We start from the raw sequence: 27,461 nt of genomic DNA, 5'->3' as shown, positions 1-27,461 counted from the left end.
TCAAGGTTAAAAAAATTGTCATTTATTTTTAAAGGTATTTTTAAAAAGCTTAACATACTAATAAAGTTACAATATATAATTGTGAGCAATCGATACTTTGACAGATTGACTTTTCTGCATATAAATGACACTGAGTTTCTTTTAATCACTCAACATTTCCATTGTTCAATATTCACACTCATAATTCCTTAGAAATTCCTTGGTTATTTAAGCATGAATCACAAGAAGAAGAAATGCAGGTGATGGTGCCACCCAACTACGAAGAAAATGATGATGTTCACATCAGCCAGGGCACATCAAAATACCATTCTTCTTGAGAGAGAGCTGCACCTGAATTTGAAAGAGAGAGTCTAGATATAGTTCTATAATTCTATGAGACAGCTAGGAGGAAAGAGAACCAGACTGGTGGCACATGTGCTGCCGGGGATTGAACTCCGGATCTCCTGCTTGAGAGTCCAATACTTTATCCACTGTGCCATCTCCTGGACCACATTTTAAAAATAAAATCATAATAACCAAGAGAAGTGGCTGAGCTTGCATGCAAGCAGTCCTGAGAGGCAGTTGCTACCGCATGTGTCAGAGCATGTTCTGGTTCTTTCTCCTTAATAAACTAATCTTGGGCTGCAGAGAAAACAGGTGGAGTCCCATGTTCAATCAGAGCATCACCACAGCCAGAGCTGAGCAGTACACTGGTTAAAGAGCTGAAGTACAGTAAACAAAAAATAAACTCTTGGACATGACCAAATTCTTGCCTCCTTGTATTTACACTTTGGTATAATCCCCTTTTTGACTAGAAGCAAATTCTCAAGCTCCAGGAGAACACTGGGATGACACGAGGCTGGCAACTTGAGAATGACCACTGACCCACAGAGCTAACAGCTCCATTTGTTGTTGTAAGGCACTATAACTGCGAGGCGACATTGTTATCAAAGATACAATCACCAATGGTATCCAAATATGCTTAGATGGTGTGCTGCTTTGCCAAATGCTTATTAGCCCTCACCAAAATAAAGGAAATTTATTGCCTGTAGTTTCTTTCTCTGAAAAAGTCAGTTTAGAGCTTTGAAGTGGCAGAGATGATAAATAAATAAATAAATAAATAAATAAATACTTGTTCTAAATTAACTTTTCTTTTTTAATATTTCAATTTTTAAACATTTGTTTTTCACAAACTATAAAATCCACACAAATGTAAAAGATCACTTTTATAATAATAGCAAACTTACTCCTTAATTGAAATGTGAGCACCTTCCTTCTTTTTGATGTTGTTTGAAACCCTGTAAGAACAAAATAAAGGAATTAAAATACACAGCATATAAGTTCTTTAAATATAAATACTTTGTGGGTCGGCTGGTGGCACATATAGTTGAATGCACATGTTACAATGCACAAGGACCCAGGTTCGAACCCCTGATCCCCACCTACAGGGGGAAAGCTGTATGAGTGGTGAAGCAGTGTTGCAGGTGTCTCTCTCTCCCTCTCTCTTCCATCTTGATTTCTGGCTGTCTCTATCAAATAAAGGTAACTTTTTTCCCTTTTGTTGCCCTTACTGTTTTTTTTAATCATTGTTGTGTTTATTATTATTGTTGTTGTTGTTGTTGGGTAGGACAGAGAGAAATCAAGAGAGAAGGGGAAGACAAAGAGGGGAAGAGAAAGAAAGACACCTGCAAACCTGCTTCACCACCAGCAGCTGGGGGCTCGAACCAGGATCCTTATGCTGGTCCTTGTGCTTTGCGCCACGTGCGCTTAACCCGCTGCGCTACTGCGTAACTCCCTTGCTAACTCTATTTAACAAAGTATCACCAGCAAATAGGTTCAGAGTATTTGAATACATACTAAAAGTGATCTAAAGTGAATAATTAGGTAGTTATCTCATTTTTTTGTCTAATAGTGTTCCTGAGCTCATTTATACCTTATTGTTGTGAACTAAAATACACACTGTACCATATTCAGTTTTTATAATAAAACTACTAGTGACTTATTCACTAAACAAAATATTTTTTAAAAAATTATTGGCGCAGGGTAGATAGCATGATTACACAAAGAGACTCTCGTGCCTGAGGCTCCAGAGTCCCAGGTTCAATTCCCCACACCACCATAAACCAAAGCTGAGCAGTTCTCTAGTAAAAAAAAAAGGGGGGGGGCGTAGAGGGGGCAGGCAGTGGTGCACCTGGTTAAACACTCACACTACAGTGCCCAACGACCCAGGTTTGAGCCCCTGGCCTCCACCTTCAGGGGGAAAGTTTCACGAGTGGTGAAGCAGGGCTGCAGGTGTCTGTCTCTTTCTCTAGCTCCCCCTCCTATCTCAATTTCTCTGTCTCTACCCAATAATAAATAAAATAACTTTAGAAAAAAAGAGAGAAATTATCATTTGTGTTTCTGTAAAGCACTGATTAACAATTTCATTTGTGTTTCTGTAAAGCACTGATAAACAATTTCTAGAATGTGGCCCAGAAGCACTGGACTCTCAAGCAGAGTCTACATTTCAATCCCCACCATCACATGTCCAGAGTGATGTTCGGATTTTCTCCTCACCCCCACTCCTTCTCATATATAAATCTAAAAGAAAAAAAAAATCTAGAGCTTAAAATACTTCATGGGGAAACATGCATGCCTTGGCTGTGCATGTGGTCCCAAATCAAAATGAGGACCACATGGGTGAATCCCACAGTACCATGGACCTGCAGACCTGCTTCACCGCTTGTGAAGCGACTCCCCTATAGGTGGGGAGATAGGTGCTCGAACTGGGATCCTTATGCCAGTCCTTGAGCTCTGTGCTACGTGCGCTTAACCTGCTGTGCTATTGCCCGACTCCCCCTTTTTTTTTAAATCTTTATTTATTTAATAGAGACAGAAATCGAAGGGGAAGGAGGAGATGGAGAGGGAGACAGACAGACACCTGCAGCCTTGCTTCACCACTCATGAAGCTTTCCTCCTACATGTGGGGACCAGGGGCTTGAACCTGGGTCTTTGAACACTGTAGTGTGTGTTCACCACAGTGTTCAACCAGGTGCACCACCACCCGGCCCTAGCAGATTTAAGTTTTACGGTAGTTTCCAAACCTAGCATCTAACACTTTTTAGTTATAAGTAAAATAAAGTCACACAACCAAAGAGTGACTGTCAGGAAAGATGCTATGCAATTACTCACCATGTAGTAACCGGTATGATAGCCACTCATATACCAAGAGATTAACATACTTCCCAAAGCATCAGCATCATCAAGAGAATCTGAACACATGGGAGGTGGTGGGGGTACTATCTGCAAATGGAGAAACATATTTTAAAGATTGTCTAAAAACAACAAACAATGAGATCTAGAGATCCATTTTATTTAGAGAACGCTGAACAGTAGCTGTATTCTTTATTTATTTATTTATTCCCTTTTGTTGCCCTTGTTGTTTTATTGTTGTAGTTATTATTGTTGTCGTTGTTGGAAAGGACAGAGAGAAATGGAGAGAGGAAGGGAAGACAGAGAGGAGGAGAGAAAGATAGACACCTGCAGACCTGCTTCACCGCTTGTGAAGCGACTCCCCTGCAGGTGGGGAGCCGGGGTTTGAACCGGGATCCTTATGCCGGTCCTTGTGCTTTGCGCCACCTGCGCTTAACCCGCTGCGCTACAGCCCGACTCCCTAATCACTTATATTCTGCTAAGCCACAAACTATTTATAAAAGCAAAACTTAAACCAAATAATTCTCCTGTACTTACTGGTGGTCCAGAAGGAAATGGAGGTAGCCAGCATGAAAGGAAGTGAGGTGGAGGTGGAGGTGGTGGTGGTGGCGGCGGCGGCGGGCCACCAAATTTTAGACCTGGCTGTGAAGAATATTCCAAAGATTAATTAAATTTACCAAGAGAAGGAGGAAAAGGAGGAATGAGGGAGGAGAAGGAAGACTCTCAATATCAATGAATCCAATTAAATGCCCAGAATAATATATGTAACAAGATATTTCAATCATAAGATCATGTTGAGTGAAATAAGTCAGAAACAGAAGGATGAATATGGGATGATCTCACTCTCAGGCCGAAGTTGAAAAATAAGATCAGAAAAGAAAACACAAGTAGAACCTGAAATGGAATTGGCACATCGAACCAAAGTAAAAGACTCTGGGGTGGGTGGGTGGGGAAAATACAGGTCCAAGAAGGATTCAGAGGACCTACTGGGGGTTGTATTGTTATATGGGAAACTGGGGAATGTTATGCATGTACAAACTATTGTACTTACTGTTGAATATAAAACATTAATTTCCCCCCCAAAAAAAAGTTAAAAAAAAAACAAAAACCTAAGAGATTATATCCCCAACAATCTCATTGGCCAAAATGCATGATTGTTTTTTTTTTGGACTTCCTTCAAGTTTCACATGTTAAACTTGAAAAAGCTAGCAAACCTCTCACTTAAGAAAAACCAGCTCTCCAATATTAGAAAAAATAAGACACATTTATATATAAAGTTAAGTGGTGTAATCATGCTAAAAACTGAAATATAAACCTCAATAAGAAATCATTAGTGAAAGATTTTTTAAAAAAATATTTAATTTATTTAATGAAATAGATCCACAGGGCACTGCTCAGCTCTGGTTTATGGTGGTGCTAGGGACTGAACCTATGGCCTCAAAGTCTTAGGCATGAAGGTCTTTTGTATAATCATTATGCTGTCTCCCCAGCCCCTGAAGTATTTAGAGTTCATGATAAAAAATTTTTAATCACTCTATTTTAGTTGTCACCAGGGTCTCATTGATTAAAGTCTTTGTTTTTCTCTAAGAGAGACACAGAGACAGAGGCAGGGAGAGAAGGTAAGATGCCAGAGCACCAAAATTCCCCCAGTGAAGTACATAACATAGCAGGTGCACTGTCCATGTGAGCTATCTTTACATGTCATATAAAGAAAGGATTTCATTTTTTTTTTTTTTTTAACCAGAGCACTGCTCAGCTCTGGCCTATGGTGGTGCAGGGGATTGAACCTGGGACTTTGGAGCCTCAGGCATGAGAGTCTCTTTGCAAAACCATTATGCTATATATCCCTGCCTGATTTCATTTAATTTTAAAAATATATATATTTTTTGTTGCCCTTGTTTTATTGTTGTTGTTATTGATATTGTTGGATAGGACAGAGAGAAATGGAGAGAGGAGGGGAAGACAGAAAGGGGGAGAGAAAGATAGACACCTGCAGACCTGCTTCACCACTTGTGAAGCGACTCCCCTGCATGTGGGGAGGTGGGGGCTAGAACCGGAATCCTTCCGCTGGTCCTTGTGCTTTGCGCCACCTGCGCTTAACCCACTGCACTACTGCCTGACTCCCAGAAGATGTCATTTATTTTTATGAGAAACAAGAGACCAGACCACATCTTAGCTTTGGCATACAGTAGTGCTGTTGACTGAATCTGTGACCTGTGGGGCCTCTGGGATGAAAATATGGTATGCTATCTTCCCTGCCCCATGTATGATAATAAAAGAAAAATATATATATTGCCTGGAACCTGGGGGACAACACTGGTCACACAAAAAACTTCCGTGCCTAAAGTTCCAAGATCTCAGGTTCAATCTCAGGGCTCTGCAGCTTTTCTCAGAGTAACGATCTGATAAAAATTTAAAATATGAGGGTCGGCGTTAGGTAGCGCAGTGGGTTGAATGCACACATGCAAAGCGCAAGGATCAGCTGAAGGATCCAGTTCTAGCCCCCAGCTTCTTCCTACCTGCAGTGGGGTCCCTCCATACAGTGAAACAGGTCTGTAGGTGTCTATCTTTCTCTCCTCCTCTCTATCTTCCCCTTCCCTCTCAATTTCTCTCTGTCCTATCCAACAATGACAGCAATAACAATAACCACAACAACAATAAAAAAACAAGGGCGATCCTGTCTGGAGGCAGGGCTACGAGCAGCAGCAGATCTGTTTCTCTCCTCTCCTGTCCTCTCCTGGGATCAACTAGGAATACCAAAGGAGACCACCTGGAACCGAAACAAGATAGGACTAGAACAACTACAGGAACCCACCAAATCACTGGTGAGTGCAAACTCGTGTGCCTGGTGGCAGAGAGGAGCCAAGGAAGAGACTAAGTGGCTGGTAACAGTCTGGCGGTTTGTCAGTTGAGACACCACCTCCAGTCTGCTCCACCAACAAGGGGACAGCTGAAGGGAGGAGAGGACTCCCCAGAGACTCACCAAGTGCAACTCTGAGTCTCCATTGCTACTGCCCTCAGAATCTGGAGCAGCGGCAGGGAGGGACACTGGGGGACAGAGATCTAACCAGGAAACTCAGGAGAAGACCTATACCTCAGTGGCATAGCTGTGGGGCTGTGAAAGTCTCTTTGCATAACCACCGGACTATCTCTGCCACATGCTGCCTTATCTCTTGGTCAGGAGTCAGTGATTAAGATAAGAAGCCTACTTATAGTTTAGAAGCCCTCAGGGTCCCATAGCCTACAAAGAAAAAAAAAAAAGAGGCTTTTAAATCACTGAGCCCCAACTCAGGGATTAAAATACTATTGAAACAACTGTTAATTTCCACCACTATGAACCCTTTAATTACTTTACTTAGACACAAGTCAATCCAGGAAATAGTAATCAGTAATTTGAAAAGTACTAAGAGAGGGAACTCATAACATAATATATAAAATGGGTAAACCAACAAGAAGAAATATTGGAGAAACTAACCAGGACAACAGTCCAGCTAAAAGCCCCCCAGAGGGTGAAGCACAAAATAATGAGTTCAACATCCAAACATTAGCTAAGGAAATAATCACAGGAGTGAGTAAAGAGTTTGAAAGAATTGTAATCAGAAATACAGGAATAACAAATGAGACTCTGGAAGAAAACACTATCTCAAGGTTATTAGAGGGCTGAAAGCTGAAATAGCTGAGCTAAGACCACAACTAGCTGAACAAGCTAAAACAGTATCAGAACAAGGTTACAAAATTGATGAACTCCAGAAAACAGTAGAGAGCAGAGAGAATAGAATCAATGAGGCTGAAAACAGAATTAGAAAAATCGAGGATGAATTAAAGACAACTAAAAAAGAAGTAAAAGATCTCAAAAAGAGATTAAGAGATGCTGAAAACAACAACAGAGTCCTATGGGATGACTTCAAAAGAAACAATATACGCATTATTGGCTTACCAGAGGAAGAAAGAGAAGGAGAGGAAGAAAGCATTCTCCAGGCCATAGTAGCTGAAAACTTCTCTAGTCTAGACAACATCAAAGACATAAAGATTCAAGAAGCCCAGAGGGTCCCAAACAGAATTAACCCAGACCTAAAGACACCAAGACATATCATACTTAGAATGGAAAGGAATAAGGATAAAGAAAGGATCCTGAAGGCTGCTAGAGAAAAACAAAGAGTCACCTACAAAGGAAAACCCATAAGATTAGCAGCATACTTCTCCACACAAACACTACAGGCCAGAAGAGAATGGCAAGATATCTATCGAGTGCTCAATGAGAAAGGCTTTCAACCAAGAATACTGTATCCTGCTAGACTGTCATTCAGACTAGATGGAGGCATCAAAACCTTCTCAGACAAGCAACAGTTGAAGGAATCAACTATCACCAAGCCTGCCCTGAAAGAAGTTCTGAAAGGTCTCCTATAAACAATCAGACCACCACAAATAGGACATATATCAAAACACTCTAAAACTCTACAAGAATGGTGTTAAAATATCTTCAGTCTTTGATATCAATAAATGTCAATGGCCTGAATTCACCTATTAAAAGACACAGAGTAGGAAGATGGATCAGAAAACACAACCCAACAATATGCTGTCTACAGGAAACCCACCTAACTCAACAAGACAAACATAGACTTAAAGTGAAAGGATGGAAAACTATCATACAAGCCAATGACCCACAAAAAAGGGCAGGAACAGCTATTCTCATATCTGACATGATAGACTTTAAAATAGATAAGATTAAAAAAGATAGGAATGGACACTACTTAATGCTCAGAGGATCAGTCAATCAAGAGGACTTAACAATTATTAACATCTATGCACCCAATGAGAAGCCATCTAAATACATCAAACTTCTACTGAAGGAGCTACAGCAATATATTAACAGCAACAAAGTCATAGTAGGGGACTTCAACACCCCACTCTCTCAACTTGACAGATCATCCAGGCAGAAAATCAATAAAGACATAAGAGAGCTAAATGAAGAGATAGATAAACTAGAACTATTGGACATTTTCAGAGTCATTCATCCCAAGAAACTGGAATACACATTTTACTCAAATCCACATGGGTCATTCTCAAGGATAGATCATATGTTAGGCCACAAAGACAGCATCAGCAAATTCAAGAGCATTGAAATCATCCCAAGCATTTCTCAGACCACAGTGGAATTAAACTAACACTTAACAATCAACAAAAGATTAGTAACAGTCCCAAAATGTGGAAGCTCAATAGTACACTTCTTAACAACTTCTGGGTCAAAAAGGAAATAAAGGAAGAAATTAAAAAAAGGTAGAACCTGAAATGGAATTGGCATATCGAACCAAAGTAAAAGACTCTGGGGTGGGTGGGTGGGGAGAATACAGGTCCAAGAAGGATTCAGAGGACCTAGTGGGGGTTTTATTGTTATATGGGAAACTGGGGAATGTTATGCATGTACAAACTATTGTACTTACTGTTGAATGTAAAACATTAATTCCCCAATAAAAAGAAAAATCAGAAAAAAAAAACAAAAAAAAAAACAAGGGCAACAAAAGGGAAAAAATAGCCTCTAGGTGGGAGTTGGGTTGTAGCGCAACGGGTTAAGTGTACGTGGTGCAAAGGGCAAGGACCCAAGTGAAAATCCTGGTTCGAGCCCCTGGCTCTCTACCTGCAGGGGAGTCACTTCACAAGTGGTGAAGCAGGTCTGCAGGTGTCTATCTCTCTCCTTCTCTGTCTTCCCCTCCTCTATCCATTTCTCTGTCCTATGTAACAACGACGACATCAATAACAAAACTAATAACTACAACAACAATTAAAAAATAAGGGCAACAAAAGGGAAAATAAATAAATAAATATTAAAAAAAAAAGCCTTCAGGAGCAGTGGACTTGTGGAGGCACAGAGACCCAGCAATAACCCTGGAGGCAAATAAATAAATAAATAAATAATACAAAACAAGAAGGGCAACAAAAAGGAAGAAAAATGGCCTTCAGGAGCAGTGGATTTGGGGTGTAGGCACTGAGCCCCAGCAATAACCCTGGAGGCAAAAATAAAAATAAAATAAAATATTGCCTGAAGTGGTCTGGGAGGTAGCATTGGATGTCTGGTTCTTTTTCTCTCTCTCTTCCATTTCTCATGAAAATAAAATTAAAGTATCATACCCTTCAGTAAAGAAATCACAGATTTAAATTGGCGTATTGCACCAAAGTAAAAGACTCTGGGGTGGGTGGGTGGGGAGAATACAGGTCCAAGAAGGATGATAAATGACATAGTGGGGGTTGTATTGTTAAATGGGAAACTGGGGAATGTTATGCATGTACAAACTATTGTATTTACTGTTGAATGTAAAACATTAATTCCCCGATAAAGAAATAAATTAAAAAAAAAAAAAAAGAAATCACAGATTTGTGGATTGGGCAGTAGTGCAACAGGTTAAGTGCACATGGCACGAAGCACAAGCATGGCACAAGGATCCTGGTTTGAGCCACCGGCTCCCCACCTGCAGGGGTGTCACTTCACAGGCGGTAAATCAGGTCTGCAGGTGTCTATCTTTCTCTCCCCCTTTCCATTTCTTTCTGTCCTATCCAACAACAACAACATTAATAACAATAATAATAACCACAACAACGATAAAACAACAAGGACAACAAAAGGGAAAAAATAGAGGGGGTCAGGTGGTAGCGCAGTGGGTTAAGCACACATGGCACGAAGTGCAAGGACCTGCCTAAGGATCCCAATTCGAGCCCTGGCTCCCCACCTACAGGGGAGTGACTTCACAAGTAGTGAAGTAGGTCTGCAGGTGTTTATCTTTTTCTCCTCTCTGTCTTCCCCTCCTCTCCATTTCTCTCTGTCCTAGCCAACAATGAGATCAACAACAACAACGATAACTACAGGAATAAAACAACAAAAGGTAAAATAATTATTAAAAATTAAAAAAAAAAAGAATCACAGATTTATATTTCAAACAAAAGCAGAAAACTACATAGGGACAAATCTACTTGGGTTTCATAATATGACTTATAATTCTTTTTTTAGTATTTATTTATTCCCTTTCGTTGTCCTTGTTGTTTTATTGTTGTAATTATTACTGATGTCATCATTGTTGGATAGGACAGAGAGAAATGGAGAGAGGAGGGGAATACAGAGAGGGGGAAAGAAAGACAGACACCTGCAGACCTGCTTCACTGCCTGTGAAGCAACTCCCCTGCAGGTGGGGAGCCGGGGCTCGAACCGGGATCCTTACGCCAGTCCTTGCATTTTGCACCACCTGTGCTTAACCTGCTGCGCTACCGCCCGACTCCCGACTTATAATTTTTTTAAAAAATCTGGATTGAGGTTATACAAAAGACTTTCATGCGTGAGGCTCTGAGGTTCCAGGTTCAATCCCAAATTCTACCCTATGGGATCCACTGCTTTACTGCCTGGCCCCCTAATATCCCATAGACACACATATTTTATATTTGCAGCATGGGAGATGTCAAAGTAGGTGGAGTTGTAGACTTGGTTGTATGAATTCTCAGGTTTAATCCTGGGAGTTGCATATGCCTGAGCGATGTTCTGGTTCTTGCCTTTTCTTTCTTGTGTTAAAAACAACAAAAAAATAAAACGGAGTCGGCAGTAGTGCAGCGGGTTAAGCGCAGATGGTGCAAAGAGCAAGGACCAGGTAAGAAGACTGGTTTGAGTCCCCAGCTCCCCACCTGCAGGAGAGGTGCTTCACAGGCAGTGAAGCAGGTCTGCAGGTGTCTATCCTTCTCTCCCCGTCTCCTCTCCTCTCTCTATTTCTCTCTGTCCTATCCAACAACGAGATCAACAACAATAACTACAATAAAACAACAAGGGCAACAAAAGGGAATAAATAAATAAATATTAAAAACAACAACAACAACAACTTTTAAAAGTTGACTTGTTGGAGCCGCGTTATGGCAAAACTAGTAAATCACACATTTCTATGCTCAAGGACCCAGTACCAATCTGCAGGGAGAAGCTTTACAAGCAGAATAGGTTTTAAGTGTCTCTCTTTTTCTCTTGCCCTATTTATCAGTCACTATCATAATTATAAAGGAAAAATGGCCTCTGGGAGTGGTGAATTCATCATGCAGGCATCAAACCCCAGAAATAGCCCTGATGGCAAAAGAATAAATATTGACTTGCTACCTGAAAGCAAAATAACCATAAATTAAAGTAACACCCAAACTTTATAAAGTTTGGAGAGGCAATAGTTCACCCAGCAGAGCACACAGTTTACCATACATAAGCACCTGGGTCGGAGGCTGTGGCACCTCCTGCTGCATCAGGGGAAGCCTCATGAACCATGGAGCTGTGCTGTGGTGACTCTCCTTCACTCTCCCTTTCTGTCTCTCATTCCTCTGTCTCTACCTGAAACTGAAAGGGGGCATGGGGAGGAGAGTCCACCAGGAGCAGTGGAACTGCATAAGTGTGGTCTCTGTAGGTAGAAAAGATCAATAGTTGTCCAGGAGATGGCACAGTGGATAAAACACTGGACTCTGAAGCATGAGATCTCGAGTTCAGTCAGCAACACATGTATCAGAGTAATGTCTGGTTCTTTCTCTTCCATCCCATCTTCCTCATTAATAATAAAATCTTAAAATAAAATGGTTCTCTTCAGCACTTTATCATGGTTAGTGTTAATACCGCATTCTCTTTTAATTTTTACATATCTTAAAAAAAGTGATGTGGGAAACTATAAGAATAATGGATGATAAAGCAGTGCGAGACTTTTAGTAAGTCAGAAGCTGTGACTCGGTGGACAGGAATGCATGTTTTGCAGGGCTGGACCGTGGGCTGGGTCCCTAGCACCACATATAATAAAAGTGCATTGCTCTGGTCTCTTTTTCTCTCAAAATAATAGAACAAGTGTTATTATACTTTGTAATTTAAGTTTGCAAAATTACTAGACTAAAGGCTGGGAAGGTGGCTCAGTGACGTTATTTGTTTTATTTCTAGGGCTGGCATACATAAAAACCCTGTTCCCAGCAGAGCATTATGTCACAGTGATACTCTGGTTTTCATTCTTCTCTCTCATTAATAAATTTTAAAACAGGGTAAGAGTATATAGCATAATGGTTATGCAAAGAGATTCTCATACCTGAGGTTCCAAAGTCCCAGGTTTAATCCCTAGCACCACCATAAACCAGAGCTGAGCCACTGGTAAAAAAACAAAACAAAATACGTAAAATTTAAAACACTTATTAGCATTTAAAAACCTTTAACTAATTCTAAAACCTAACACTGCACAAAAATTTGCTGGGAATGTCATCATAAACTAGTATGAATTACTATTTTCCTTCCTTTACAAAAAATTCTCGAAAGTGGACTTTTAACATCTATAGGAAGTCACAAAAGTTTCATGGGGAAGGCTACATACAATTCACTTAATGGAGGGGATGGATGTTGCAATATTAACTTCCTAGAACACTGATCCAGAGTAGAATTTTACCTTTCCAGGTCCCAGACCTGATCCTGGCATGGGAGGTGGTGGAGGAAAAAAGCAGTTCCAAGGAGCAGATTTTGACTTGACATTATTTGTTTTATTTCTAGGCGATCTAGAGGAATTCTCACTTTCATCTGTTGAAACTTGACTTTCATTTTCATTCTTTAAAGAGAAAAAAATAATAAATGCATTTTTGTTCTAAAGGTGTCATTGAGAAACTTTCATGGGGGCTAGTAGTTGTGCATCTGATTGAGTGCACACATTACAGTGCGCAAGGGCTCGGGTTCAAGCCCCCATCCCCCACTGCTGGGGGAAAGCTTTACAAGTGATGAAACAGTGTTGTAGATGTCTCTTTTCTCTCTCTCTCCCTTCATTCCCTCTTGATTTCTGGCTATCTCTATCCAATAAATAAATACAATAAATAAGTTTTAAAAAAGAAAAATTTCTATTGCAACAAAGTAAAAGACTCTGGGGTGGGTAGGGGGGAAGAATACAGGTCCTGGAAAAGGATGACAGAGGACCTACTGGGAGTTGTATTGTTATGTGGAAAACTGAGAAATGTTATGCATGTACAAACTGTTATATTCTCTGTCAAATGTAAAACATTAATCCCCCAACGAAGGAAAAAAAAAAAGATTCTCAAGCACAAGTTCCCGAGTTCAATCCCCAGCAGCACATGTACCAGACTAATGTCTGGTTCTTTCTGTCACTCATCCTATCTTTCTCATGAATAAATAAAATCTTAAAAAAAAAAAAGGAAAAGTTTCATGTATCAGCAGACTAAAATGACAAATAGCTGTCCTGTTGTTTTACATCTAGCCTCTGCTTGCTAGACTTCTAATTGTTTGTATCCTTACCTCTTGAGCATTCTGTTCTATACTACTAGCTACTTCAGAGGTTGAGGTTAGTAGATCAGACAGGTTTTGCTCCTCTCTATTTCCATATCCAGTGTAAATGACAACACAGGTCTCTCTTGTGAAATCAATTGAAGTGATAGTAGCTGGGTAAATGCAGCCGTCTTCTGACCAAATGGCAGCACATTTGTCACCAACTTTCCACTATAAAAGAAGCCAAAGATAACAGCACTCATATACGTCTTTCAAAAGAATGGAACTTACAATTCATTGGGGTTTGGTAGAGGACAAAGAGCCTCTGGCTAACTGGTCTGGAAGAAATGATACAGTGAACATGCTTATAACTAAAAGCACAGAAATCTGAATTCTAATGTAAATATAATTCTGCCATATATGTAGTCATAGCATTTATTACTCTACATTAGAAAAAGTCTACTTACATAATCATGGATGAGTTTCTTAGTTGCATTTGAGTCTTTTTCTCTATTAAGTGGACATAACATAACCGATCTCACTATCTATTCTGAAGAAGAGAAAAGAAGTGTGTGAAGTGTAGCCTGGAAGGTGGTGCAATGGATAAGGTGTGGAATTCACAAGTCTGGGGACCTGAGTTTGATCCCTGGTGCCACTCATGTCAGAGTGATGCTCTGGTTCTTTCTGTGTCATATAAATTTGTTTTTTAAAAAAAGTTTAATAATATATTTTTTAAAAAATTATGTATTCAGCACTCTAGCATGGTACAAAATACTAATAAAACACTGGTTCTTTCTCCCCGTCATAATAATAAAATGACTAATGAGACACCAAAATATTTAACTTCCAGGTCTACTTTAAAAAATATATATATATTTATTTTCCCTTTTGCTGCCCTTGTTGTATATCGTTGTTGTGGTTATTGTTGTCGTTGTTGGATAGGACAGAGAGAAATGGAGAGAGGAGGGGAAGATAGAGAGGGGGAGAGAAAGATAGACACCTGCAGACCTGCTTCACCGCCTGTGAAGCGACTCCCCTGCAGGTGGGGAACCAGGGGCTTGAACTGGGATCCTTACGCTGGTCCTTGCACTTTGTGTGTGCCTCATGTGCTTAACCTGCTGCGCTACTGCCTAACTCCCCCAGGTCTACTGTTATAATTAAGCATTGCTGTGGGAAACTAGTTCTTATGCTAGTAGTGATGAATGTGAGCTTAATTTATTTCCTTTATCCTTTAAAAAATTTATCAAGCATTCTTTTATAGCATCATAAGCTTTGGGTTGTGGGGCTGGGTGTTACCATGTAAAAATAAGTGGCCAGGCTCAAGACCCTAGTCCCCATCTCTAAGGGGAAGCTTTAGTGCCTTTAGGTATCTCTCCTGTCTTCTCTTTCTCTCCCTCCCTGTCTCTTATTGTCTGTGGGTGGGGGGAACAAAATGTTACCAGCAATAACTTTGGTGGCAAAAATCATATGGGTTGTGGAAGATGGCTCTATGGTAGAACACAGAGCTTAGAAGCATAAGGTTCTAGATTCAATCCCCAACACCACATGCAAGAGCAATACTCTGATTTTACTGTTAAATAAGTAAAAAAAAAACAACGCAACGATTGCCACCTCAACATGCTTCACTTCAGACTGTGTCCAGAGACTTCACATGTGGAATGACAACCCTTCAGCTTCATTACTCGGGTGAGATCTTTCCTTTCATAGTATACTCTAATTCCATCCCAGGTGGCTCACTGTCTAACAAAGTCCCAAAACCTAGATATATACCAGTTTCTGTGAGAGAGAGTATATGTTCACATGTATCCATAAACTACTGCAAAATATATACCTGAAAGCAGAAGTACACTAGAGTTTGCAGTGAGTATCCCCCTAACACTTCCTCTCCACTATTCCAAGCTTTGGGTCCATGATTGTTCAACAATTTGTTTGGCTTTGTATGTTAACTCTCTTTTCAGTCACCAGGTTCCAGATGTCATCAGGATGCAGGCCAGGCTTCCCTGGACTGAAGACCCCACCAATGTGTCCTGGAGCTCTGCTTCCCCAGAGACCCACCCTACTAGGGAAAGAGAGAGACAGACTGGGAGTATGGACCGACCAGTCAACGTCCATGTTCAGCGGGGAAGCAATTACAGAAGCCAGACCTTCCACCTTCTGCAATCCACAAAGACCCTGGGTCCATGCTCCCAGAGGGATAGAGAATGGGAAAGCTATCAGAGGAGGGGGCGGGATATGGAAATTGGGTGGTGGGAACTGTGTGGAGTTGTACCCCTCCTACCCTATGGTTTTGTTAATTTATCCTTTCTTAAATAAAAAATAAAAAAATTAAAAATAAGTAAAAAAAAAAAAGGGGGGGCCCAATAGTTTCACACCTGCACAGGTGTGTAAGACTCACCACACCAGGGCCACCAAAATAGCTCAGTTGGATAGTGTGCTGCTTTGACATGTGGCGCCCCAGATTTGAGCCCAGCCCAAAGACTCAAAAGAAATTATTTGAAGTTAAATTTCAGTATTTGGAGCTGGGGGACAGCATAATGGTTATGCAAACGACTTTCATGCTTGAGGCTCTGAGGTTGCAGGTTCAATCTCCAGCACCACAAGACAAACCTGTCATTTAAGTTACCTGTTTTAAGGGAGTTGTGGTATTTTTTTTCTGGCTTCTGTTCTTCTTAGCAGGTTTTCTTTTAGGTGTGACTTTTGGCTTATTTGAAGCTTCAGAAATGTCACCATTCTTTAAAGCATGCTATAAAATATGAATAGAAATGTATGTATCACAGAGTGATAGACAATATGATTCATTTACTACTATACACTATTTTGAAGGTGTCACCACATCAGAGAATCTCTATTCTTTTCACCATCCCACAGATTACAGAAACTGCTCTTGAAGATATTATTTCTTCTTTTCTTGTTTTCCCCCCTTTCATTGCTGGGGCTTGTGCAGCAGTACGAATCCACCACTCCTAGTGGCCAATTGTACCCCCCCTTTAGTATTTATTTATTTATTTATTCCCTTATTGTTGCCCTTGTTGTTTTACTGTTGTAGTTATTGTTGTTACTGATGTCATTATTGTTGGATAGGACAGAGGATGGGAAGACAAGAGAGGGGGAGAGAAAGGTAAGACACCTGCAGACCTGCTTCACCACTTGTGAAGTGACTCCCCTGCAGGTGGGGAGCCAGGGTTTGGAACTGGGATCCTTACGCAGGCCCTTGTGCTTGGCGCCACATGCGCTTAACCCGCTGTGCTACCACCTGCCTCCCAAATTGTTTCCTTTTTTGCCTCCAGGATTATTGCTGGGGCTCAGTGCTGGCACTATGAATCCTCTACTCCTGGTGGCCATTATTTCATTTTTTTGGATACGACAGAGAGAAATTGAGAGAGGAGGGGAAGACAAAGAGGGTGAGAGAAAGATAGACACCTGTGTACCTGCTTCACTACCTATGAAGCAACTCCCCTGCAGGTGGGGAGCCGGGGGCTTGAGCCCGGAACTCGCACCAGTATCCTTGCTCGGGTCTCTGCACTTCGTATGATGTTAACTCAGTGTGCTTAACCCAGAGAAATTAAGAGGGGAGGGGGAAATAGAGATGGAGAGAGACAGAGACACCTGCAGCCCTGCTTCACCTCTCATGGTTTGAACCTGGGTTCTTGCTCACTGTACTGTGAGCACTTAACCAGGTGCACCATCACTTGGCCCCAATCTATCTTTTCTAATGACCAATTTCTCTCTCTTTTTTTTAATGATTTATTTTCATTAATATTATTTCTGTTTACCAGAGCACTGCTTAACTCTGGTTTATGGTAGTGGGGTGACTGAACCTGGGGCTTTGGAACCTCAGGCATCATCGAGTCCTTGCATAACCATTTTGCTATCTACCCCTGCCATCTAGTGGCCACATTCTTAATGTCTACCTACACCTCAAAATTAAGATGACTAAAAATAACCCTCCATCGATAATTTTCCTCTGCTTATATTCCTGCAGTATCAACAACGTGGACCACAGAGACTTTCACTGTAATCTGAATGTTACGGTCTGCATGATAACCCTATGTTGTACACTTATAGTCTAAATGCAAATTGGAAAGCATGGCATTGACAAATTTTGTTTATCTTCTTTCTATTTTATTGTCTTTGTCATTGCCAGAGCTTCATTGCTCCAAGTTGACTTTTTCAGACAGAAAGAGAAAAAAGCTGAGGAGACAGCATAATGGTTATGCAAAAAACTCTCATGCCTGAGGCTCTGATGTCCCAGGTTTAGTCCCCAGCACCACCACAAACCAAAGCTGAGTAGTACTTTGCTGTGTCTCTCACTAAAGAAAATTAAATAAGGGAAGTCAGGTGGTAGCACAGCGGGTTAGGCACATGTGGCCCGAAGTGCAAGGATGGGAGTAAAGATCCTGCAGGGGAGTTGCTTCACAGGTGGTGAAGCAGGTACACAGGTGTCTATCTTTCTCTCACCCTCTTTGTCTTCCCCTCCTCTCTCAATTTCTCTCTGTCCTATCCAATAACAATGACAACAAAAATAATAACTACAACAATAAAAAGCAAGGGCAGGGAGTCGGGCGGTAGTGCAGTGGGTTAAGCGCACGTGGCACAAAGCACAAGGCCGGGTGTAAGGATCCCAGTTCGAGCCCCCGGCTCCCCATCTGCAGGGGAGACGCTTCAAAGGTGGTTAAGGAGGTCTGTAGGTGTCTATCTTTCTCTCCCCCTGTCTCCCCTCCTCTCTCGATTTCTCTCTGTCCTATCCAACGACATTAACAATAACAACAATAGTAATAAGCACAACAATGATAAAAAACAAGGGCAACAAAAGGGCAAAAAAACGGTCTCCAGGAGCAGTGGATTCGTGGTGCAGGCAGAGCCCCGGCAATACCCTGGAGGCAAAAAAAAAAAAAAGAAAGAAAGAAAGAAAGAAAGAAACAAGGGCAACAGAAGAGAAAATAAATAAATAAAACATAAAAAAAATTTTAAAAAAGGAAGCCAGTGGTCCGAGAGGTGGCGCATTGATAAAGCTTTGGTCTCTCAAGCATGAGGTCGCAAGTTCGATCCCCGGCAGCACATGTGCCAGACTGATGTCTGGTTTCTTTCTCTCTCCTCCTATCTTTCTCATAAATAAATAAAATCTTTTAAAAAAAAAAAAAAAGGAAGCCAGGCAGTGGCGCAGCGGGTTAAATGCAAGTGGCACAAAGTAAAAGGACCGGCTTAAGGATCCTGGTTCAAGCCCCTGGCTCCTCACCTGCAGGGGAGTTGCTTCACAGGTGGTGAAGTAGGTCTGCAGGTGTCTATCTTTCTCTCCCCTCTGTCTTCCCCTTTTCTCTCCATTTCTCTCTGTCCTATCCAACAACAATAATAACTACAACAATAAAACAAGGGCAACTAAAGGAAAAAATAAATATTTTTTAAAAAAGAAAAAATATTTAAAAATAAAGAAACAAAAGAAAATAAGGGGACAGGTGGTAGCGCACCTGGTTGAACACACTTGTTACAATGTGCAAGGACCGAGGTTTGAGCCTATGGTCCCCACCTGCAGGGGGAAAGCTTTGCGAGTGGTGAAGCAGGGCTGCAGGTGTCTCTCTCTCTCTCCTCACTTGATTTCTGGCAGTCCTATCCAATAACTAAATAAAGATAATAAAAATTTAAAAAAAAGAAAATTAAGTAAAATATATTTAAAAAAAGAAAAAGAGACAGGCCCAGTTGTTCAAGGACCTGGACCACACAAATAGTGTAGCTTCAGGAAGCTACACTAGTGGTAAAGCAGTGCTCTCTCTCCCCACCCCTCACCTGTGTCCCTAATCCCTCTCAACTGCTGTCTCTATTAAAAAAAAAATAAAAGGATTTTAGTAGTGATGAATTTAATATCAGGTACTATAAGCCCCAGCAATAACCCTGGTGGCAATAAACAAGATACTATAGCACTGAAGCTTCCTCTACTGTGGTTGGGGCCAGGTGTGAACCAGGGTGGTATACATGACAAAAGCAGGTGCAGTATCAAAGAGATCTATCTTCCTAACTAGCCTGTGACTAAGTTTTTTTTTTTTTTTTTTTTTTTTAACCAGAGCACTGCTGAGCTCTGGTCTATGGTGGTGTGTGGAACTGAACCTGGGACTCAATCAGGCATGACCATTATATTATCTCTCCTGCCCCACAGGTCTGTTATTTATCATGTACTACTATGAGTGACTAAGGCAAGGAAGTGGGCTCTGCTTGGTGTTCTGTATCAGTATATGCTGTATGACTATACTACTGATAGCTCACATATGAAGACTACACATATTTATGTGAATAACTTTCATGCCTGAGGCTTTGACTGGAAGAGTGAAGTCTCAGGTCAAAAACAAACAAAAGTGGTCCGGGAGGTGGCGCAGTGATAGAGCTTTAGACTCTCAAGCATTAGGTTCCGATGAGTTCAATCCCTGGCAGCACATGTGCCAGATGTCTGGTTCTTTCTCTCTCCTTTCTCATAAATTAAAAAAAAAACAAAAACTTTATATATATATAAAAAAACAAACCAACAATAAGCAAACTTAAAATTCTATTCCATTTATAAGGATTTCATGACATACAGGCATGCCACCAACTTCTAAAGAAAAGCATTTTTTTAATAAATTATTTTTATTTTTATTTATTTTCCTTTGTTGCCCTTGTTGTCATTTTATTATTATTGTAGTTATTGTTGTTATTGATGTCATTGTTGTATAGGACAGACAGAAATGGAGAGAGGAGGGGAAGACAGAGGGGGTAGATAGGGAGGGGGAAAGAAAGATAGACACCTGCAGACCTGCTTCACTGCCTGTGAAGCGACTCCCCTACAGGTGGGGAGCGGGAGCTCAAACTGGGATCCTTACACCGGTCCTCGCTAGCGCTTTGTGCCACATGTGCTTAACCTGCTGCGCTACCGCCCGACTCCCCACCCCCCTTTTCTTTTTTCACCCCCCTTTTCTTTTTTAATTTTTTTTTTATATTTTAATTTTTTATTTAAGAAAGGATTAATGAACAAAAACATAAGGTAGGAGGGGTACAACTCCACACAATTCCCACCACCCAATCTCCATAACCCACCCCCTCCCCTGATAGCTTTCCCATTCTCTATCCCTCTGGGAGCATGGACCCAGGGTCATTGTGGATTGCAGAAGGTAGAAGGTCTGGCTTCTGTAATTGCTTCCCCGCTGAACATGGGCATTGACTTGGTCAGTCCATACTCCCAGTCTGCCTCTCTCTTTCCCTAGTAAGTTGTGTCTCTGGGGAAGCTGAGCTCCAGGACACATTGGTGGGGTCTTCAATCCAGGGAAGCCTGGCCAGCATCCTGGTGGCATCTGGAACCGTTTCCAGAAGATGTGATCAGAGCACACGCTGCTAGCAGCTTCTCAGTCCGCCATCTTCCTAGAACTGCCCTTTTTAAATTTTCTTAACCACAGCACTGTTCAGCTCTGGTTTCTGGTGCTGGGGATCTGAACCTGAGACTTTGGAGCTTCAGTCATAAGAGTCCATTTGCATAACCTTTATGCTATCTACCCCCCCTCAGGAAAGCATCTTCTTTTTTATTTATTATCATACAGAGACAGAGAGAAATTGAGAGTAGAGGAGAGACAGAGAGAAACCTGTAGCCCTGCTTCACCACTTGTGAAGCTTCCTCCCTGCAGGTGGGGACCAGGGGCTTGAACCCAGGTCCTTGTGCACTGTAGTATGTGCACTTAACCAGGTGCGCCACTGCCTGGCCCCCAGGAAAGCATCTTCTAATGTAAGTAACCCACATTATCTTTTAATCTTCAAAAATAGAACTGAATAATATGTGTTTAATACTTTGCTGTAAGTATGCTATTATTTGTCAAATGAGTAACATAAGGAAATAATGAAAACAGTAAAGTTTTCATACCTTAAATGAAGCCACAGCTTTATCATATGCTTTTATCAATGCTGTATCATCCCAAATATCAGAATCATCACTCTGTAAAGTATAAAGAATTAAAAAAATGCATTTTTGTATGAATTTCATTGAACAATGCTTATTAAATAGTATCAAGAGAGACCAGGTAGTAATGGATCTGGACTTGAAAGAACTAGTATTTGCAGTAATAGTCATCAGTTAAGAAAATGCTTAAACTATTATCCAAAATAGAATATTAGACAAGAAAAGATTTTGTAAAATTCTGGTAGTTATCGTTTTGTACTGACTGAATATTCTTTTTTTTTTTTTTGCCTCCAGGGTTATTGCTGGGGCTCAGTACCTGCACCATGAATCCATTGCTCATAGAGGCCATTTTTCCCTCTTTTGTTGCCCTTGTTGTTATTATTGTTACTGTTGATTTTGTGTTGGATAGGACAGAGAAATGGAGAGAGGAGGGGAAGACAGAGAAAGATAGACACCTGCAGACCTGCTTCACTGCCTGTGAAGCAACTCCCCTGCAGGTGGGGAGTTGGGGGCTCAAACTGGGATCCTTACATCAGTCCTTGCGCTTTGTGCCAAGTACACTTAACCTGCCGCGCTACCACCTGACTCCCCTGACTGAATATTCTTACAGTGAATGGATTCACAAATTGGGGGTAGGAATTTTTTTTTAAAGATTTTATTTATTTACTGATGAGAAAAATAGGAGAGAAAGAACCAGACATCACTCTGATACATATGCTGCTGGGGATCCAACTCAAGACCTCATGCTTGAAGAGTCCGATGCTTTATCCATTTCACCACCTCCCACACCATGGGGGGCTGTGTGTGTGTGTAAGATTTTTCACATAAAGAAATTCAGAACACAGGCTAGGTGTTGGCACATCCATTAAGCACACATTAGAATGTGAGAGGCCCTAGGTTCATGACCCCAGTATCCACCTAAAAGAGAGGAAGTTTCATGAGTGGTGAAGCAGTGCTATAGGTATCTCTCTTTTTCTCTTCCTGTCTCCCCCTTCCCTTTCAATTTCTCTTTCCGACATCAATAACAACAATAATAATTACAACAATAAAACAAGGGCAACAAAAGGGAATCAAAATTTAAAAAAAATCTGGGCCAAGTGGTGGTGCACTTGGCTGAGCACACACATTACAATGTGCAAGGACCTGGGGGTTCAAGCCCTTGTCCCAACCTGCAGGGGGAGTTTCACAAGTGGTGAAGTAGGATTGCAGGTGTCTCTTTCCTGCTCTATCTCCCCCTCCCTTTTTAATTTCTCCCTGTCTCTATCCAAAAAAAAAAAAAAACCACATGTAAATATTGGGGGCTGGTGGTGGTACACCTGGTTGAGCACACATGTTACAAAGCATAAGGATCTGAGTTCAAGCCCCAGTCCCTAGCTGCATGGGGAAGCTTTGTTGAGTGGTGAAGCAGTGTTGCAGGTATCGCTCTCCCACTCCTTTTTTTTTTTTAACCAGAGCATTCCTCAGCTCTGGCTTATGGTGGTGTGGGGGGATTGAACCTGGGACTCTGGAGCCTCAGGCATGAGAGTCTCTTTGCATAACCATTATGCTATCTACCCCCAGTCTTTCTCTCTATAACCCGCTTCCCTCTTTATTTCTGGCTGTCTCTATCTCATATCTCAAAACAGAATGGAAATACACCACACCTGAAGTTATGGGTATGCAGCAAAAGCTGTTCTAAGAAGGAAGTTCATAATGATAAATAATTCCATCAAGAAACTAAAGGGGCTAAGTGGTGGCATACCTGGTTTAGTGCACACATTACAATACAACAAGGACTCGGGTTCAAGCCTCTGCAGGGGGAAAGCTCTGGTGAAGCAGAGATGCAGGTTGTCTGGGTCTCTTTCCCTCTCTATCTCCCCTTCCCTTCTCAATTTCTGTTTCTAATAAATAAATAAAATCTAATAAATTAATACATGAAGACCTCCTCAGACACCCACAGTTTTACATCTGGAGAAACTAGAAAAAGAGCAAATGAAACCCAGTTAAGGGTTGGGTGATGGTGCACTGGGTTAAGCGCACATAGTACCAAGGGCAAGGATCCCAGTTCCGGCTCCCAGCCCCCACCTGCTGGAGGGTCGCTTTGAAAGCAGTGAAGCAGGTCTGCAGGTGTCTTTCTCTCTCCCCATCTTCCCCACTGTCCTCACTCAATTTCTCCATGTTCTATCAAAAAAAAAAAAAAAGTCCGTAGTAGAAGAGTGGGTTCGTAGCGTAGTGCAGGCAGCAAACCCCAGTAATAACCCTGGAGGCAAATAAAAAAAGAAACCCAGTTACTAGTAATAGTAATAAATACCAGAGAAGAAATAAATGAAGTAGAAACTAAAACACTAAAAAAAAATAAAATAAAATAAAAAAATAATAAAAATTTAGAGTGGTTTTTTGAAAAGACAAATTTGGCAAACCTTTAGCTAGTGTGGGGAAGAGCTCAAAATCAGAAACTAAAGTGGAGACATAATAGCCAATACTACAGAATATAACAGGTCGTGAGACTATTCTGAATAACCAATAATATATTAACAAATTCGACAAATTACAAGATTTAAGTTTATAAAAGCAGGGAAGGCAAGATAGTGTTGTTGTTTCTTTTTTCCAATCAGTTTACAAAAAAGCTAAAACCTGTTTATTGAATTTTAAAAAACCACCCAAAAAGCCCAATTAAGAATTAAGCGCAGGTGGCACAAAGCGCGAGGACCGGCAGAAGGATCCTGGTTCGAGCACCCGGCTCCCACTTGCAGGGGAGTCGCTTCACAGGCGGGGAAGCAGGTCTGCAGGTGTCTGTCTTTCTCTCCCCGTCTTCCCCCCCTCTCTGCATTTCTCTCTGTCGTATCCAACAACGACGACATCAATAAAAAAACAAGGTAAAAAAAAAAAAAAGGGAATAAATAAAATTTTAAAAAATATGTATGTATATATGTATATAAAATTCTTGGGGGTCGGGCAGTAGCGCAGCGGGTTAAGTGCAGGAGGCACAAAAGTACGAGGACCAACATAAGCATCCCGGTTAGAGCCCCAGCTCCCTACCTGCAGGGGGGATTGATTCACAAGCAGTGAAGCAGGTCTGCAGGTGTCTTTCTCTCTCCATATCTGTTTTCCCCTCCTCTATTTCTCTGTCCTAACGAACAACAATAACAACAATAATAATAACCACAACAAGGATAAAACAAACAGGGCAACAAAAGGGAAAAAAAATAGCCTCCAGGAGCAGTGGATTCATGGTGCAGGCACCGAGCCCCAACAATAGCCCTGAAGGCAAAAAAAAACCTTTTTTTTCTTCTGGTCCAGGAGATAGCACAAAGGACTCTCAAGCATGAGGTCTTGAGTTCAATCCCCTGTAACACATGTACCAGCACATGTCAAGTTCTTTCTCTCCTAGCTTTCTCATTAATACATGATTTAGTTTAACATTTTTTTAAAAAAAGAATTTCTCACTTCATACCAATTTCTCTAGTATATGTGTGTGTATAACTTTAAGTATTTTATAAATATGCCTTGTTTTTTCAAATAATTATTTTCTTTGTATTTATTTTCCCTTTTGTTGCCCTTGTTTTTTTATTGTTGCAGTTATTATTGTTATTGATGTCGTCATTGTTGGATAGGACAGAGAAATGGAGAGAGGAGGGGAAGACCTGCTTCACTACCTGTGAAGCGACTCCCCTGCATGTGGGGAGCCGGGGGCTCGAACTGGGACCCTTACTCTAGTCCTCACGCTTTGCACCACATGTGCTTAACTGCTACCACTATTCCGATTTTTTTTTTTCTTCCTCCTCCAGGGTTATTGCTGGGCTCGGTGCCTGCACCATGAATCCACCGCTCCTGAAGGCCATTCCCCCCCTCCCCTTCGTTGCCCTTGTTGTAGCTTCGTTGTGGTTATCATTATTGCCCTTGTTGACGCAATTCTTTGTTGGACAGGACAGAGAGAAATGGAGAGAGGAGGGGAAGACAGAGAAGGGGAGAGAAAGACAGACACCTGCAGACCTGCTTCACCGCCTGTGAAGCGACTTCCCTGCAGGTGGGGAGCCGGGGGGCTCGAACCGGGACCCTTACTCTGGTCCTCATGCTTTGCACCACATGTGCTTAACCGCTACCACTATTCCGATTTTTTTTTTTCTTCCTCCTCCAGGGTTATTGCTGGGCTCGGTGCCTGCACCATGAATCCACCGCTCCTGGAGGCCATCCCCCCCCCTTGTTGCCCTTGTTGTAGTTATCATTATTGCCCTTGTTGACGCAATTCTTCGTTGGCTAGGACAGAGAGAAATGGAGAGAGGAAGGGAAGACAGAGAAGGGGAGAGAAAGACAGACACCTGCAGACCTGCTTCACCGCCTGTGAAGCGACTCCCCTGCAGGTGGGGAGCCGGGGGCTCGAACCGGGATTCTTATTCCGGTCCATGCGCTTTGCGCCACATGCGCTTAACCCACTGCGCCACTGCCCGACCCCCCGATTTTTTTTTTTTTTTTTTTTTTGTCTCCAGGGTTATTGCTGGGGCTAGTGCCTGCACTACGAATCCACTGCTCCTGGAGGCTATTTTTTTCCTTTTTGTTGCCCTTTTTTTTTTTAAATTGTTGTTGTGGTTATTGTTATTACTGTCACGGTTGTTGGATAGGAGAGAAATCCAGAGAGGAGGGGAGACAGAGAGGAGAGAAAGACTGTCACCTACAGACCTGCTTCACCACTTGTGAAGAGACCCCCTTCATGTGGGGAGCCCGGGGCTCGAACTGGGATCTTTGAGCAGGTCCTTGAGCTTTGTGCCATGTGCACTTAACCTGCTGTGCCGCCCGGCCCCCAATATTCATTGTTTTTAAGAATTCCTCAACCGAACTCATACAGATCTCCACCCATTTCATTCAAACTAAACTTCTGACCTTCCTCCATATGAATCTGTCTTACTTACAGACTTCTCATCTCAATGGTAGCTTCATTTTTTAAAACTGGGGGCCAGGGGGTGTCGGGCGGTGTTGGGCGGTAGTGCAGCGGGTTAAGCACACATGGCTCCAAGCCAAGGACTGGCGTAAGGATCCCGGTTCGAGCTTCTGGCTCACCACCTGTAAGGGAGTCGCTTCCCAAGCGGTGAAGCAGGTCTGCAGGTGTCTTTCTCTCTCCCTCTGTCTTCCCCTCCCCTCTCCATTTCTCTGTCCTATTCAACAACCACGACATCAATAACAGTAATAACTACAACAATAAAAAACAATTAGGGCAACAAAAGGGAAAATAAATATATTTAAAAAAAAGAAAATGACAATTAAAAAAACTGGGGGCTGGGTGGTGGCACACCTGGTTGAGCACACAAGTTACAGTGCTCAAGGTCCCGGGTTCGAGCCACCATCCCCACCTGTAAGGGGAAAGCTTTGCGAGTGGTGAAGCAGGGCTGTAGGTGTCTCTCTGTCTCTCTTCCTATCACCCCCTTCCCTCTCAATTTCTGGCTGTGTCTATCCAACAAATAAAGATAAAAAAATAAACCTTAAAATAATAAACTAGAACTGAACAGAGCTCTGGTTTAAAGCAAACATAAAAATATTCTGATCCGGACACTCCGGTCCTTGACTTTTTTTCTCTCAATCGTCCACTACTAAACCTGTTATCAAAAACTGTTGCCTCTGACTTAAAAAAAAAAAAAGTATCTGTAACCCAAGTATGCTGCGTTCCCCTGTCAACCCCTCGATCTAAATCTGGGTTGTAATAGGTCCTTAATTGGTTTCCCTGACTCACCCCGTTCTACCCCGCACATGCCCCAGCCAGAGAGATAAAGTAAAGAAGCGCTCGAGACGCATCAGGATCCGGAATTATCAAAGTGCTCGAGCTGCGCGAGGTGAGCGAATGAAGCTGAGGTTCGGATCCCATGTGGGAAAACACGCAGAAGCAAGGGGACCAGATGCACAGCCAACTGGCCAGGTTCTGTCCCTCATTCGAGGCGTGCTAGGGCGCGACGGGCGCCGCTTGGAAGTGCACTGGGCGACTGTCGGGAGGCAGCGACAGCCGCAACCTCACCTGGCCGGTGCCGCGCCGGAACAGCACAGTGTCCTCCGCTTCCTGCACGACGCCGCCGCCTCCCCCCATTGCCATGGCGAACCTGCAGCGGGATACGCGGCGTGGGCCCCGTCCCTTCCGAGTGACGACTTCCGCCACCTGAGCCGCTGGTGCCGGAA

General features: G+C 42.0%; 1 protein-coding gene across 2 annotated transcripts; it reads right to left on the bottom strand.

Moving 5' to 3' along the window:
• LOC103120782 (survival motor neuron protein) lies at positions 1-27,461 on the bottom strand. 2 transcript variants are annotated; one of them, XM_060191241.1, is made up of 9 exons: positions 27,304-27,461; positions 21,288-21,359; positions 16,038-16,157; positions 13,445-13,645; positions 12,594-12,749; positions 3,709-3,813; positions 3,151-3,261; positions 1,227-1,277; positions 1-330 (listed from the first exon to the last, which is right to left on the bottom strand). In XM_060191241.1, the coding sequence occupies exons 1-8, from the start codon at positions 27,376-27,378 to the stop codon at positions 1,230-1,232; spliced, it is 888 nt and encodes a 295-aa protein (XP_060047224.1). In that variant the 5' UTR covers positions 27,379-27,461; the 3' UTR covers positions 1-330; positions 1,227-1,229. The 2 variants fall into 2 exon arrangements, with proteins under 2 accessions (XP_060047224.1, XP_007531317.1); XM_007531255.3 differs by lacking the exon at positions 3,709-3,813.

The sequence above is a fragment of the Erinaceus europaeus genome, chromosome 5 (assembly GCF_950295315.1).
Source record: "Erinaceus europaeus chromosome 5, mEriEur2.1, whole genome shotgun sequence".
Classification (NCBI taxonomy): Eukaryota; Metazoa; Chordata; class Mammalia; order Eulipotyphla; family Erinaceidae; genus Erinaceus; species Erinaceus europaeus.
This window is presented reverse-complemented; position numbering and strand designations above follow the sequence as displayed.

What these genes read in the sequence shown, in the direction of transcription:
- LOC103120782 (XM_060191241.1), bottom strand. Translation starts at nt 27,378, where the DNA reads ATGGCAATGGGGGGAGGCGGCGGCGTCGTGCAGGAAGCGGAGGACACT. An exon ending in TAGAACAGAATGCTCAAGAG is followed by an intron (nt 12,750 to 13,444) that starts GTAAGGATACAA and finishes TTCTCTTTAAAG; the next exon opens with AATGAAAATGAAAGTCAAGT. An exon ending in CATTTCCTTCTGGACCACCA is followed by an intron (nt 3,262 to 3,708) that starts GTAAGTACAGGA and finishes CTCCATTTGCAG; the next exon opens with ATAGTACCCCCACCACCTCC.